The 17119-nt window shown below is 43.0% G+C and overlaps 1 protein-coding gene across 3 annotated transcripts in view; it reads left to right on the forward strand.

Annotated features, from left to right (window-relative positions):
* The first annotated feature begins 391 nt into the window (after window positions 1-391).
* pigq (phosphatidylinositol glycan anchor biosynthesis, class Q) overlaps window positions 392-17119 on the forward strand; it is a 35927-nt gene continuing 19199 nt past the window's right edge. Inside the window, exons 1-5 of one of the 3 annotated variants that reach the window (XM_078417701.1) lie at window positions 392-765; window positions 5416-6180; window positions 9149-9280; window positions 14714-14834; window positions 16067-16189. In XM_078417701.1, coding sequence (XP_078273827.1) covers window positions 5489-6180; window positions 9149-9280; window positions 14714-14834; window positions 16067-16189 — 1068 coding nt within the window. In that variant the 5' untranslated portion in view covers window positions 392-765; window positions 5416-5488. The remainder of the gene's footprint in view (window positions 766-5415; window positions 6181-9148; window positions 9281-14713; window positions 14835-16066; window positions 16190-17119) is intronic. The other 2 variants (XM_078417700.1, XM_078417702.1) reach the window with 2 other exon arrangements.

Here is a 17119-nt window from a genome sequence, read left to right on the forward strand (position 1 = left end):
AGTGGGGGGGAGAGAGTGGGGGGGAGTGTGGGGGGGGAGGGGGGGAGAGTGGGGGGGGAGGGGGGGAGAGTGGGGGGGGAGGGAGAGAGGGAGGGAGAGAGGGAGGGAGAGAGGGAGGGAGAGAGGAGGGAGAGAGGGAGGGAGAGAGGGAGGGAGAGAGGGAGGGAGAGAGGGAGGGAGAGAGGGAGGGAGAGAGGGAGGGAGAGAGGGAGGGAGAGAGGGAGGGAGAGAGGGAGGGAGAGAGGGAGGGAGAGAGGGAGGGAGAGAGGGAGGGAGAGAGGGAGGGAGAGAGGGAGGGAGAGAGGGAGGGAGGTGGGGGAGGGAGAGCCGCCCGGACCCTGAGGTCGGGGATGAGGGGGCGGGCGGACGGGGTTCGGGTTGCACCGTTTGATGGCGGCGATGGCGACGGCGATGTCGACGATCTCGCCGCGGCCTTAGCGGGGGAGGGAGAGACACACAGAGACGGGCTGCAGTCCCCACACACCCCCCCCCAAAGGCGTGAGTCGGCAAGCGACGCCGGCCATCAGCTCCAGGGGGGAGAAGAGGCTTGATGTCTCGGCGCTTCCGGCAGCGCCCGGCCCGGGCCGCCCCGTTTCCATAACGACCGGCCCTCCCGCCACAAGCCAAGGGCGGCCGGCCGGAGAGGACAAGAGGGCGACCTTCACACCGCACACACACCACACCCACCTACACACAGCGCCGGGCTGCTGGACGGCAACAAGCCGCAGGGACAAGGGAGGCATGTGGCTGGCCAGCTGTCATCTTGTAAGTGGAAGTTGCTGGTTTAAACCGAAGATAGACGCGAAAAGCTGGTGGGACAATCATGGGGGGGGGGGGGGGGGGCATCCACTTACACCACAGACACATAAAGCTGGTGGGACAATCATGGGGGGGGGGGGGCATCCACTTACACCACAGACACATAAAGCTGGTGGGACAATCAATAGACAATAGGTGCAGGAGTAGGCCATTCGGCCCTTCGAGCCTGTACGCACCGCCATTCAATGTGATCATGGCTGATCATTCTCAATCAGTACCCCGTTCCTGCCTTCTCCCCATACCCCCCTGACTCCGCTATCCTTAAGAGCTCCATCTAGCTCTCTCTTGAATGCATTCAGAGAATTGGCCTCCACTGCCTTCTGAGGCAGAGAATTCCACAGATTCACAACTCTCTGACTGAAAAGGTTTTTCCTCATCTCTGTTCTAAATGGCCTACCCCTTATTCTTAAACTGTGCCCCCTGGTTCTGGACTCCCCCAACATTGGGAACATGTTTCCTGCCTCTAACGTGTCCAACCCCTTAATAATCTTATACGCTTCGATAAGATCCCCTCTCATCCTTCTAAATTCCAGTGTATACAAGCCTAGTCGCTCCAGTCTTTCAACACATGACAGTCCCGCCATTCCGGAAATTAACCTAGTAAACCTACGCTGCACGCCCTCAATAGCAAGAATATCCTTCCTCAAATTTGGAGACCAAAACTGCACACAGTACTCCAGGTGCCGTCTCACGAGGGCCCTGTACAACTGCAATGGGGGACATCCACTTACACCATAGACACGGGAAAAAAAGCTACAGGTGTCAGTGGTTCTGGGGGAGAAGGCAGGAGAATGGGGTTGGGAGGGAGAGAGAGATAGATCTGCCAGGATTGAATGGCAGAGTAGAATTGATGGGCCGAATAGCCTAATTGTACTCCTATTCATTAAGACCTTATGGGACTATTAATGGGGGCATCCACTTACAAGGTAGACACAAAAAGCTGGAGAAACTCAGCGGGACAGGCAGCATCTCTGGAGATAAGGAGCAGACGAAGTGTGTACTGAACGTGCGTCTGAAGAAGGGTCTCGACCTGAAACGTCACCCATTCCTTCTCTCCAGCGATGCTGTCTGTCCTACTGAGCTACTCAAGCTTTTTTTTGTGTCTATCTTGTAAGTGGATGCCCCCATTAATCGATGCTGCCTCAGTGACCGCAATCAGGATAGGGTCTGAAGAAGGGTCTCGACCCAAAACATCACACATTCCTTCTATCCAGCAAGACACATAGTGTTGGAGTAACTTAGCAATTAGCTAATCAGCAATTAAGCTAGGGTCAGCAATGTTAATAACCCATAAATCATCTTTTAACTGTACATAACTCATTAACATCTTGCCCACAGCCAACAATAGACCATTATGGGCTCTACCTTTCCTTGATCATCATTGCTGGCTTTGATTTGTCATTTCGCATACCTTTCATTCATTTATTCTTTGTATCTTTTCATATCTCTAGTTTCCCTCTCCCCTGACTCTCAGTCTGAACAAGGGGCTTGACCCGAAACATCACCCATTCCTTCTCTCCAGAGATGCTGTCTGCCCGCTGAGTTACTCAAGCATTTTGTTCCTATCCATAAATAGTTTAGTTCAATATCACGTGTACCGAGGTACAGTGAAAAGCTTATGTTGCGTGCTAACCGGTCAACGGAAAGACAATGTATGATTACAATTCAGCCATCTACAGTGTACAGATACGTGATAAAGGGGATAACGTGAATGACGTTTAGTGTAAGGTAAAGTCTGATCAAAAATAGTCCGAGAGGTAGATGGTTGTTCAGGACTGCTCTAGTTGTTGGTAGGATGGTTCAGTTGTCTGATAATAGCTGGGAAAAAACTTCCTGAATCTGAAGGTGTGCATTTTCACACTTCTATACCTTTTGTTCGATGGAGTTTAGTTAGTTCGGTTTATTGTCATGTGAAAAGCTGTCAGCGGAAAGACAATACATGATTACAATTGAGCCATGCACCGTGTACAGATCCACGATAAAGAGAATATTGTGAATAACATTTAGTGCAAGATAAAGCCAGTAAAGATTTTCAAAGATAGTCCGAGGGTCTTCAATGAGGTAGATAGTAGTTAGGACTGCCCTCTAGTTGTTGCTGGGATGGTTCAGTTGCCTGATAACAGCTGAGCAGAAACTGTCCCTGAATCTGGTGGTGTGCATTTTCACACTTCTATACCTTTTGCCCGATGGGAGAGGGAAGAAGTGGGAGTCCTTGACGGCACAAAGTGCTGGAGTAACTCAGCATGTCAGGCAACATCTCTGGAGAAGAAGGATGGGTAACCTTTTGGGTCCAGACGGACTCTTCTTCAGACCTATCGGTGTTCTCCACAGATGCTGCCTGACTCCCAGAATTACTCCAGCACTTTGTGTCTTTTTTTGTTGTTGAAAGCCAGCATCTGCAGTTCTTCGTGTCACCACTTCTTTCAGTGTCTTGCTTTTGGCTGGTGATGTTACAGAATTTCAGAGCCACAAATAAGAATCATCCTCTGAGCCATTTCAATGGGGCAATTCCAACTTCTCCAAGTAACAGATCTTTTTCTCAATACCAATACGCACAGTAATGTTCAGTAAGCTTACTGTGCAAACAAAGAAACTGCTTAAAGTGCTAGTGGTCATGTTTGCTGTGAAATGCAGCATCCACAGTTCCATGTTTCTACTCTGGTCTCTATATATTCCTGGAGAGCCTTGCAGTCGGGTTTAGGTTTATTATTGCCGCGTGTACTGAGGCACAGTGAGAAACAGACAGAAGGAACAGCAGACCCAAAGTGCTGGAGTAACTCAGTGGATCAGGCAGCATCTCTAGAGAACTTGGACAGCCAAATTTTGGATTAGGACCCATCTTCGGACCTTCTAATCTCACCTATTCATCTCTTCCGTAGATGCTGCCTGACCCACTGAGTTACTTTTCTATAAACAGTGAAAAGATTTATTTTCCATGCAATCTGATCAAATCAGATAGTACTGTACATTAGATCATTAGACACAGGAGTAGAATTAGGCATTGGGCTCATCAAGTCAGTTCTGTCATTCACTCAAGGCTGATCTTTTTCCCTCTAAACCCCATTCTCCTGCCTTCTCCCCTTAATCTTTTATTAATCAAGAACATATCAATCTCCACTTTAAAAACACCCAATGACTTGGTCTCCACAGCTGTCTGTGGCAATGAATACAGATATGCCACTCTCTGGCTAAAGTAATTCTTCATCTCCACTGTAAAGGTACATTAATACAATCAAGCCAAACCCAAGTATCATAGGTAGAGACTAAAGAAAGACACAGATGGCCAGATATAGTGTCTCTGCATTGTAGCATAACAGTTTCAGAGAAAATTTCCAATGTGTGCAATGAGGTAGATTGGAGAATCGGTACTGTCCCTAGTTTATGCGAGGGCCGACCAGAAGCCTGATACAGAGGGCAGGAAACTGTTCCTGAGTCTGGTGATGGGTGCTTTTAAATTTCTCCTCAATGGAAGCAGAGAGAAGGAGGAATGACCAGAGTGGGAAAGGTCTTGATTATGTTGGTTGCTCATTCATTCCATGCCAAGTAACGCAGTAGCTTACACAGACTAAGAATGGGCCCAAGGCTGACGTGCTGCTGAAGGAAATCGGTGTTCGGAGAGGTGAAAGGTGAACCTCTTTGGAACATCAATAGAAGAAAGTTTTCTCTAGCTCTGTCAGGCTAATGAAGAGAAGGCAATTTTTGGAATAAAATGCTGCAATTGGCAAGAGCAACGGTTTTGGGGTGGTGGGAAGAAACAAGTGCATTAATGGTACTTTTTTTTTTAAACAAAGAAGCCTGTAAACTCAAAAGCAGAAACACTCAGCAGATCTGGTAGTGTCTAGAAAGATTTTGATTTTTGAATCCAATAAACTCCTTGTATTTCCTTTTGTCAGTAGGATGTAGGAATGGAAAAGATTATTTGGAAAAGGAATGAGAAATTTATCAGAATGAAATCTTTCCCAACTGGGATGAATTTAGGAGTACATTTGTAAGACTAAAATTGCTAGATGATTTGACATTGGCATCGCTAACAAAGGTTACTTTTGCTGTGTGTACGGATCACTGGATAGCAGACAAGAAAAACTGCCTAAACTGCTTTTCCTTCCCAAGGTAATTATGTAAATTCCTGCTGTCCTCTAAAGACTTTTTCCACGTGGTGTTGGAAAGTAAGTCAGTGAGGAAATGGGGCAATTTAATTATGATTATTTAATAGAATGTTCTTCATTCATTCCGGCACGGTGGTGCCACGGTAAAATTGCTGCTTTACAGCACCAGAAACTGGAGTTCAATCCTGACTAAGGGTGCTGTCTGTACGGAGTTGTATGTTCTCTCCATGACCGCGTGGTTTTTCTCTGAGTGCTCCGGTTTCCTTCCACACTCAAAAGACCTACAGGTTTGTAGGTTAATTGGCGTCGGTAAAATTGTAAATTGTCCGTATGGTTGAGGATAGTGCTAGTGTGCGGGTTGATCGATGGTCGGTGCAGACTCAGTGGGCCAAATGGCCTGTGTCCGCGCTGCATTTCTAAAGTCTAAAGTAAATTCTAAACAGAAGTGTTTGTTGAAGACTGATGTTTACACTGATGGCTTGTGTTTCAGGTTCATCAACTTCTCTGATTGTGCCTTTGCTCTATTTCGCAGACGCAGAGTGAAGAATTTGTGAAATCATAACATGGTTATCAAGGTGTTTTTTCCAAGTTGCTGCCCAGAAGCAGAAAGTGGCCTGCTGCTAGGTCGCTGGATTCCAGAGCAGAATGCTGCCGTTGTCCTGGCAATTATTCACTACCCTTTCATCCCAGGGCAAGTGAAGCAGTACCTCGAGCAGATTAAGAACGTGACTACCGTAAACGTCTCTGTGCTCGGATCCTGGAGCAGCCATAGTTCTCGGACAAAGGAAAACATTGACCAATTTCTGCAAGATCTGAGCTCCATCTTTCCGCATGATTTCTGGTTCCAGCTAACGCAGGAGAAAGAAAGCAAATCAGTATTCAAGTGTCACGTAGTTCAACAATGCGACAGGAAGAACGACAAGGAAAATGTTATCTTGATCCACTACGATCAACGCAAGGTTATGCTGTCAAAGTTACATGATGTGGATTCTAAAATCATCGGGTACAACCACAACACTGGAGAGGAGTCAGAAATAATTACCTCAGATTTTGCTGCAATTTTTGATACTGTTGCTAAATGCGAACTTTTGTTTATGATTGACAAATATGATGAATCTCCAATCAAATTTACTCACTGGCAGTCTGAAGGACGAGAGACCAGTATTATTGTGGAACTTGCAAAGCAAGCATCGGTGCCTGTGTGCATGGCCCTCTTGTTCCTGGTGACTTTTGTGTTGAATATCTGCAAAAGCAGGTAATTGATATTAGAAAATCGGGTAACAAAGCAATTACTATCCTACAAACCTATTTTCCTCATGAAACAAGACTAAAATAGTTTGTATTGCAGACCTTTGGAGGAATAAGGACTAGGTCCGTTCAACCTTTGCATGTTGGATTTGATGCATAGTCTTTGCCAGGCAGCTACTATATAAAAAGTTTACTTACAAAATGTCCCAGGAGGTGAAGGGTGTACTGGCATGAACTGAAGATGACGGGTCTATTACTCATATGCCATTTTTGATCCTTATGAAAGCGAATTGTAGCTTCTATATTTATGTCACTAGTGAAGCTAAAATAAGCAGTGGTGTTTACAGTGAGAATTAAAGTTTAGCAAAGTATATAAACACTAAACCCTTTTCAACCATATTTCATCTGAAACAGCGATGAATGCAAATATAGCGTCCTTTTTCTATTAGAACTTTTTTTTAAATGTAGTGCTTGACAGGGATATCAAGGTATAAATTCCAAAATTGGAGAAAGGGAGAAATTTGTGGTAAATCAGTGAAGGTTTTACTCGAAGGTAGACACAAAATGCTGGAGTCACTCAGTGGGTCAGGCAGCATCTCAGGAGAAAAAGAATGGGTGACGTTTCGGGTCGAGACCCTTCTTCAGACTGATGTCAAGGGAGGGAGCGGGCCAAAGATAGGATGTAGTCGAAGACAGGAAGACTAGTACGAGAACTGGAAAGGGGGGGGGGGGGGGGGATAGAGAGGGGAAGTAAGGACTACCTGAAGTGGGAAAAGTCAATGTTCAAACCGCTGGGGTGTTTTACCTTGTGCTTCATGTACTATGGCTAATCTACTCAAGATGTGACTGTTTCTCTCATTGTCCCAAATAAAAGATCTTGAGTCTAAAGGTGCCACTTGATGGCAGAGTGGTGCAGCTGGTAGATCCTGACCTTGGTTGCTGTTTGTGTGGAGTTTGCATGCACTCCCTGTGACTGCGTGGGTTTCCTCCAGGTGCTCGAGTTTACTTCCACATCCTAAAGACGTGTGGGTTTGTAAGTTAATTAATCTCTGTGTAATTGCCCCAAGACTGTAAGGGGTGGATATATAAATGAATTAACATAAGAACCTTTGTGAACGGTTGAGCAATGATCGACGTGGACTCGGTGAGCCAAGGGTCTGTTTCCATGCTGTAACTCTAAACTAAACATGACATTTTGACATTGTTAGAGTGTTTACTAAATAATGAGGTCCTTTGAATGGAACAGATTTATTGAGTTATCAAAATAAATTGCAATGTGGGTGCTTAACTATATCTGACGGTTAACAAAGTTTTTGTTAAAGAACTATGCTTCAGTGAAGAAATCAGATCTGAACAGAGTTGTTTTAATACATTGAAGAATGTAGAGAGTCTGACTTTATTGATGATTGTCTTCTAACACAAAGTTGGTTCTGCCTTTCTCACCATACCAGTTTCCTTCTTATGAGGAAGGCTTTCATTGATGTATTGGTATTAATGGTGGTATGCTGGTGAACTTGCTCTCAATTCATAGAACATTCAACCATTTGGACAATTAAAAAAAAAAAAACATATTCTTGTGCCACTTTGGACTGAAAATGTGTGTGACTTTTAAGTGGAATAGTGGAACAGAAATATTTAAATATATCTTCATTATAATATATTGTAGCAGATCTCAATACAGTTTAATGCAGGACATTAGAATATAGATAAATCAAACTTGTGTTTTAAGTTTTAACAAGTATCCAATTCATGACTAAAACAAATAAGCTGCAGATACATATTTTATGTATGTAAATTCTGTTAAGCTTAGTTACACTTGTTTTTTGTCCCCATCTTTTCCTCTTTTATTTTCTGTAAATTCCATTTTGGTTTATGTTCCGTGGTCTTTCCTTTTTCCTTTTTACTTCTTTATCAGCTTAATGCCCAAGAATTCATTTTGTCTCATTAGGATTAATATTTCTTATGGGATAGGGTAACATATCCTGGGTGGCACAGTGGCGCAGAGTGACTGCCTTGCAGCGCCAGAGAGCTGAGTTCGATCCTGACCACGGGTGCTGTCTATATGGAGTTTGTACGTTTTCCCTTTGACAACGCAGGTTTTCTCCAGGTGCTCCGGTTTCCTCCCGCACTTAAAGTCGTACAGGTTTGTAGGTTAATTGGCTTCTGTAATTGTAAAAATTGGTTGTAAAAATATCTAGAATAGTGCCAGTGTATAGAGTGGTCGCTGGTCGGCGTGGACTCAGTGGGCCGAAGGGCCAGTTTCCACACTGTATGTCTAAAGTCTTTACGAACAAAACTTATAGCTTTTTAATAAAGTGAACAACATTCCTTCTTCTGAAATTTTATGGACAGGTAAATAGTTTAGAGCTCTGTTGGTATAGAGATTATAGTACAAGTAATCCAGAGTTTTGGACTAATAACCTGAAATCATGAATTGATATCCCTACCATGTAGCAGAGCAATTTATATTACTCATTTATTTATTTGGCTGAATTAAAAGCTAATATTAATGATCTAATTAACTAATTTAAAAACAAAGTGTTTCTGTATAGTTGTTTATGGAACAAATTTGGCCATCCTTGCCTTGCCTGTGATGTGTTGATTATTAACTGCCCAGTTAGCCATCAGTCTTGCGTAAATGGCTAAACAACGTAGCCCAATGTTGACCAAATATAACAGTTTAAGAAAACAGCTCACTACTTACTCATGGGCAATTGGGGATGAGCAATAAATGCTGGCATTGCCATTGGTACCCACATACTATTAGACAATAACTGCAGATGCTGGTACAAATCAAAGGTATTTATTCACAAAATGCTGGAGTAACTCAGCAGATCAGGCAGCATCTCAGGAGAGAAGGAATGGGTGACGTTTCGGGTCAAGACCCACATACTATTAATCAGTTGCAGAAATTACTAAATTCTTTACTTTATGGATATGACAATAGTAACGTTAATTTTGTTCTTTTGTTGTAGAGTATTAAACGTATGGCCTCTGCACATTTTATGGAGTAGGCTGTCAACATGTGTGCAACTTGCACATCGCTTGGACCACTTGCAGACGATTGCAAGTTCTACAAAAGCACAGAGCCACACAGAATTTATGAGGTACAGTAGGTTCACCATGATTTGCCACCAAGAAGAAACCTTAAAATTAAAAAAATCATCATTAATCATTAGATGTATTTCACTACGATGTCAACTTTATTTAATCTCGGACATTGAGAAAAGACAAAGAACAGAGTCCATTGGAGAAATCTGACCACTCAAAACAAGGGGATGTTTGTTTTACTTTGAAAATCTCAAACTTGGCCCCAGCCTGTTCACCATGAATGAATGATACTTTATTGCCAAGTGTAACTAGGTACAGTGAAATGCTTTGTTTTGCATACAAGCTGGTAAAATCATGTAGCAGACCTCACCTGGGCAACACATCTGTTGTCACGTTTCTGGCGCCAACAGGGTTACAAATGTTCACCGAACATTGTTTTTGTTTTTGTGATAGTCATTCAGCTCCCAGGTGACAGGATGTCAATTTATTATTATATTGGAGCTTGAACCGCTAGTATAAATTTCATGACAGCTAGTTAAGTTTCCCAGATCTCAGAGAAAACAACAGTCTAAAAAATGAGTGCAGACTCTAGTACTCAGTAGGTAAGTTGTTTTCATGACTGTTTTCATTAACCTGCTCAATCTGGTTTGCCATCTGTGCTGCCCTTGCCCTTCATATAATTGAACAGCTTCCAAAATGTTATTGCCAATTCTTCACATCGCATTGAATTGCACTTTAATTCAGCCCAAAACACTACTTTTGATCACTGTGTTTGTCTGATCAATATACAGCATTTGACCCACTATCCCTTTCCCCCTAATCTTCCAGAGCTGCAGCAGGTCCAAATAGCTTCCTGGACAACAATCAAATAGTCTCTCAATCTGGCTATAGGCAGCTGAAAAGCTGAGTCAGAAAATGTTGATCAAATACTTTCGTTAAATTGGGCAAATCTGTGGAGAAGCTCATTCTTTGTACCCCCACCACAAAATGATCTTCTTGCCTTCCACCTACATCAATATACAGGCTCGCGTGTCTGTTTTTATCCGTTAAAAAATATGCTGAGCTACAGTAAATAGATGACAATTTACATACACATGTTCAGGAAATATTTAACAAGAAAGAAACCACACGTGATTTTATTTCTGCTATTGCTGCTGCTTTTAATATTGAACTTTAAGTTAGAAATAGAATTGTTCTACCACGTGGAATGTTTCATATCTCCCGTTATGAAGATATTTTACTGGAATCTTGCAATTCCACAACCAGCTTTTTTCTGTTATTGTTGTAGCTGTATTGAATTCGATTATTGAGATTAACTGGTCTAAAGATATCCTGTTCGAAAAGCTAAAGAAATTAAAGACATTTATTACTTGGTATTAATGTTTGTAAATGCAAGTGTAAGAAAATAACTGCAGATGCTGGTACAAATCGAAGGTATTTATTCACCAAATGCTGGAGTAACTCAGCAGGTCAGGCAGCATCTCAAGAGAGAAGGAATGGGTGACGTTTTGGGTCGAGACCCTTCTTCAGACTGATGTCAGGGGGGCAGGACATAGGAAGGATATAGGTGGAGACAGGAAGATAGAGGGAGAACTGGGAAGGGGGAGAGGGACAGAGGAACTATCTAAAGTTGGAGAAGTCAATGTTCATACCGCTGGGCTGCAAGCTACCCAAGCGGAATATGAGGTGCTGTTCCTCCAATTTCCGGTGGGCCTCACTATGGCACTGCAGGAGGCCCATGACAGAAAGGTCAGACTGGGAGTGGGAGGGGGAGCTGAAGTGCTCAGCCACCGGGAGATCAGGTTGGTTAAGGTGGACTGAGCGAAGGTGTTGAGCGAAACGATCGCCGAGCCTGCGTTTGGTTTCGCCGATGTAAAGAAGTTGACATCTGGAGCAGCGGATGCAATAGATGAGGTTGGAGGAGGTGCAGGTGAACCTCTGTCTCACCTGGAAAGACTGTTTGGGTCCTTGGATGGATTTGAGGGGGGAGGTAAAGGGACAGGTGTTGCATCTCCTGCGGTTGCAGGGGAAAGTGCCCGACTTGCATCAATAGAGTAATTCTAGTTGATGGAGCAAATCAAAAATTGACATATTAGCAGATGCATAGGCAGAGATCAGCACTCATTAATGTCAATTGAGAAAAAATTGGGGATTACAAATTAGACATGGGAAATGGTAACTAGGAGACCAGTGATGGGACAAATGTAAATATTAATTTCCATAACTGTTCTGACTCAAGATTTGAAAATAGTCAAGAGTTTTATTGTCACACTAGACCAAGTTGGGCCCAAACCTCTCCTGCATTGGTGCAGCACCCTCTCCTCCCCCTCTCCCCTCCCCTCCCCCTCTCCCCTCCCCTCTCTCCCTCCCACAATATTAATATTATTTAATAGCCAGATGGTTATCTACAATGTCAATTTGTGGGTGATGTCAATTTGGAAAATTATATAATACTTAGAAAGACTGAAAATTTAAAAATATTCTTTAACAAACCCTTAATTGTCAAAATAAGTTCGGTATGGGTTACTATAACATAGAATACTTTGTATTTTCAAACACTTTGGATTTACAAAAAGAATTTACAAACACTACAGAAGATGAAAAATGATAAGGATGAAAGCATATCAGGAAAGTCTGAGCAGGATGTGGCTTCTTTCACTGGAGGTATTTAAAATCATAATGGGTAGCCTCAGTTCTCTATGATACATCTTTTTTTGTTCACATTCATTTCATAAAGATTGGCCATTTGTTAATATCTTAAGAAGATGATTGTTGAACTATTGAACTTGGGTATTTCATTCAAATATGATGTTCATTTTCAGCACGGTTCATTTTGCATTGTGATCAATAGCATGCCGACTCTCATCAGTCAAACACCCCTTCACGTTATATGCTAACAGAATTGGGACCAGTTGCAGTATTTATTTGTCATTGCAGCTACAATTGACTAAACATAGTGCCAAAAAAAAACTATAAGCATCTTCTGACCTTTACGATACAGGCAGACTTTCGCCAATTGAGCAATTATCACAACAACAGACGTACTATTTTTCAAAGTCAAGCGATGACTTTTATTTCGTGAAAAATTGGAAAGAAAGTTTGCAAGTGAGTTCTATTCGTGTGATTACGACACAAATTAGGCCCACTCACTCTCAAGCCTGCAAAGCCATTTAATAAGATCATAGCTGATCTGATTGCAATTTTAATTTGGCATTGCCACCTGCCCATGGTATCCATTCATTCCCTTCCTTATCAAGTATCTAACTACCTCTGCCATAAAAAGTTCAAAGACTGTTTCCAAAGTTCTTTGAGTAAGACTATTCCAAAGATTCTCAACCCTCCGTGAGAAAAATAACATCGCCTCATATGTACCTTAAATTGACAACCCCTTATTTTCCAACAATGTTCCCCTAAATCTAGACCTTTGCACAAAAGGAAACATCCCTACATGTTTTGATGCGGCACCGTATCAAATGTACAGTGCCGAACTGTGGATAGTTACTTATTACATTTTATCTTTATGTCGATCATTTGCTTTACCATTAAGAATTTGTAAGATTCGCTGGGGATCTATTTCGGATCTACATTCACCCTTTCCAAACCTTCTCTAAATTCCGGTGCATATAGCCCAGCCCATCTAAACTTTCCTCATTAGGCAACCTGTTCATTTCAGCTATTGGTGGTCCATTAAAGATTAACTGAGCTTCTTCCAACTCTTAACATCCTTCCTTAAATAAAAATAATATTGTCTCGTCTCATCAATACACTGTATAATTCAAGTATATTCAGTTCCCCAAACAATAAATAATAAAATTGTTAGTATTTCTAATTACCTGGTGTATCTGCTACAAATCCTATGTGAACATGTACTTGGATTGATCTGCATCTCAGAGCTCTACAGGTTCTGGGAACTTTTCCGACCAGAATAGAGAATATCACATTTTTCTAAGTTATGCACTATTTATGGCAGCCTCGCCAACAGTCTGTCTGCCTGTCTTTTTGTCTTTTTTGTTATTTTTAGTGTGTTTTTAAAGTATATGTTAATGTCCTCTGGTTTGTTTTATGTGGGGGGTGGGGGAGGGGGTCGAGGGAAACTTTTTTTCAATCTCTTATCTTGCCGGAGAAGCGATTGTTTTCCGGATCGTATCTCCGGTCGCTCTGCGGCCTAACGTCATGGAGCTGGGGCCTTGCTCGAGACTGACTTTGAGCCCCACCGTGGGGTCGTGGACTTACCATCGGAGCCTGCATATCCTTTGCCTGGGATCGACGCTCCAACCGCGACCTGCGGATTTCACCATCGAGGAGCTCGCAGTCTCGGGTAGAGACTGATGTCGGGAAGCTTCAAAGTCGCAAGAGGCTCAACTAACCCCGACCCGGGGTCCGATCGCCCGGCGCGGGGAGCTGAGCCGCGGCCACGGGAGCCAAGATCGTCCCGTCAACAGAAGGCCGAGGCCCACGGCCATGGGAGAGCAAAGAAGGGAAGAAGAATGAACTTTTTTTGCCTTCCATCACAGTGAGGAATGTGGGGAGTCGCTGAGGTGTTCATGTTCAAAATTCATTTGGGTGTCTTGTTGCTCTTTATTGGTATGACTGTATGGCAAATCAAATTCCTCGTATGTTGCAAAACATACTTGGCTAATAAAGTACAATTATGATTATGATGATTTGCCGGATCTTTGGTTGCTCACCTATCTATATTCCCTTGCAGCCTCATTGTGTCCTTTTGACAACATAGTTTCCTACCTATCTTTGTGTTGTCAGCAAATATAGAAAACAATTATATTGTCTACATCCAAGTCATTTACAAATTCTAAAATATTGAGGGTCCAACACTGATCCCTGTGACACACACTCCTCATACCACGCCAGTCATAAACAAATCCCTTTATAGTCATAGAGTCAAACAGTGTAGATACAGACCATTCAGCCCAACTTGCCCATGCCGACCAATATGTCCCATCTACATTAGTCTCACCTGCCTGCGTTTGGCCCATACCCCTCTAAACCTGTCCTATCCATGTACCTGTCTAAATATTTCCTAAACATTCTGCCCCCTATACCCACCACCCTTTGTATAAAAAGAAGTTGTCCCTCAGGTTCCCATTAAATCATTCCACCCTCACCTTAAACCTATGTCCTCGACTTGCACCATTTCCTGTTTACCCACGGATCTTATAACCACGCCAATATATTACTTTGCAATGTTTTGATGCGGCACCGTATCAAATGTACAGTGCCGAACTGTGGATAGTGACCTATTACATTTTATCTTTATGTCGATCATTTGCTTTACCATTCAGAATTTGTAAGATTCAACCCTGGCTGGGGATCTATTTCGGAAACGCTGAACTCTTATGCCATCAATCATGATGAAGCTTTTTGTAACCAAAAATCATTTGCCATTGTGTTACGGTTTTTGTTTTTTGATGTGAATTAGGAAACATTTGCAAATGTGCTAGAAAACCCTTTTTTTTCAATTTAATTTCCAGAAAAGCCAACCTCTTTGTTTCATTCCTAATTGATGTGGGCCTTGGAATATTGCTGATCTCATGGCTTTATCAGCAGAATCGTATTGGCCAGTTAGCAGATGCTCTTATTCCAGCTGCAGATGTAAGCCATTTTATATCAATTAAGGGTATGAATATTGTGATCTGTTGAGAGAAAAAAATTGACACTATTTATTTTCTTGTTATTCTGGGGGGCGGGGGGAGGGGGGGGGGGGAAGAAACACAAAAATTGGACATCACCTTTTATGATCACTTACACTTTTATCATGACGAAATGACATGTTCTGTGATAATTCTATTAGTAATGTTATTCTGCCATTTGACTTCAGTCATGCACATCACCAGAAGTTGAATTTTTGTTTGAGTAGCTCTGGCTTGCTATTCTGGAATGAAGGATACGGGTACTTGATAACATTTGTACGTAGATGTTATCAAATTTGACTTCATAGCCAGAGAATAGAATCATTGTGGAGCACACAAAGAACATTCAGCTGATTGAGTTATTTGGAAGACCATTCAAGTGTTCAAGGGCGACTGGATCTGCCAGTTGCTCACCATTTTAACTCCACTTCCCACTACCACACTGACCTTTTCGTTCTGGGCCCCCTCGATTGCCAGAGTCAAGCCACATGTAAACTGAGAAACAGCACCTCATATTCCACTTTGGTAGTTCACAATGCAACGATATGAACATTGAGTTCTCCAGTTTTAGGTAACTTCTAATGACCACCCCCATCCCCTGCGCCCCACCTGAACTCGCACCTAATTCCCCCCTCCCCCTCCACCTACATTGCTTCCTCTGGCTTCATAATTCGCAACTCTTCAATCCTTTTGTCTCGCACTTTTTTTCATCTCTGGCCTTTGTCCAACCATCTACCTATCATACACCCCTCTCGCATGTGTTCGCCTATTACCTGCTATGCTTTGCTCTGCCACTCTTCCAGCTTTTTTTCTCCCCCCCTCCCACGATCAATCTGATGAAAGAGTCCTGACCTGAAACATCGAAACATCACTTATCCATGTTCTCCAGGGACGCTGGCTGGCCTGCTGGGTTACTCCAGCACTTTGTGTCTTCTTTCCTTGCTATTTCCCCATATTCCTAAATCTTTTTTTCGTTCCAAATATTTATTCAATTTCACTGAGAAGCCTGTCATTGACTCAGCTCCATGTTGTGTGTAGTTAATAAAACATCCACCTGTCCTTCTGGGTTGTTTTTTTGCCAATAACTTTTATGCCCTGTAGTAGTTGTCTCTTTAACACTGGAAATAGCTTTTATTTATTTTTTTAAGCACTAATGATTTTGAACAAGTCTACTAATCTTCTTCTCATCCTAAGAGGAAGATTAACGAGGACAGTGTGGAGAGGTCCTCAAGGACTTTAGTCGGGCCTTTCAATCGGTACTGCTTGATAGGCTGGTCTGAAAGGTTAGAGCACATGGGATCCAGGATGGGCTTGAAGGTACGAGACAGAGGGTGGTGGTAGACGGTTTTTCGTCTGACCGGTGGACTGCCATAAGTTTTGTGCACAGGAGTTGATTTAGTTTAGTTTAGAGATACAGTGCGGAAACAGGCCCTTCGGCCCACCGGGTCCGCGCCGACCAGCGATCCCTGCACATTAACACTACCCTACACACACTAGGGACAATTTTTACATTTACCAAGCCAATTAACCTACAAACCAGTACATCTTTGGAGTGTGGGGCGAAAACCCTCCCAAGTCATGGGGAGAACGTACAAACTCCGTACAGACAGCACCCGTAGTTAGGATCGGACCTGGATCTCCGGCGCTGCAAGCGCTGTCAGGCAGCAACTCTATCGCTGCGCCACCTTGCCGCCCTTGGTGCTGGGTTCTCTGTTATTTACATTAACGATTTGGATATGAATTTAGGTGGCATGCTTAAGAGGTTTGCAGATGACACTACATTTCGTGGTAGGGGACAGTGAAGAAGGTTTTCTAAGACTACAATGGGTTGATCAACTGGACCAGGAATGGCAGATAGAGTTTAATTCAGATAAACGTGAGGTGTTGTATTGGCCCCTGGGAGCGTTGTAGAACATAGAGACCTGGGGGTGCAGGTACATAGTTCCGTGAAAGTGGTAAAGAAGGTGTTTAGTAGGCTTTTCTTCTTCGCTAAGGATATTCAGTACAGGAGTTGGGACATCATGTTATACAAGACATTGGTAAGGCCAAATTTGGAGTAGTGTGTACAGTTCTGGTCGCCCTGCTATGGGGAGGATGTTAAATCCATTAAATTGGAAAGGGTGGGAAAAAAAGATTTATGGGGATATTACCAGGATTGAAAGGTTTGATTTATAAGGAGATAGGCTGGGTCTTTATTTCTGGAGCATAGCCGGCTGAAGGGTGATCTTGCAGAGGTTTAAAAACCAT

This window comes from Rhinoraja longicauda, chromosome 21 (genome assembly GCF_053455715.1).
Source record: "Rhinoraja longicauda isolate Sanriku21f chromosome 21, sRhiLon1.1, whole genome shotgun sequence".
Classification (NCBI taxonomy): domain Eukaryota; kingdom Metazoa; phylum Chordata; class Chondrichthyes; order Rajiformes; family Arhynchobatidae; genus Rhinoraja; species Rhinoraja longicauda.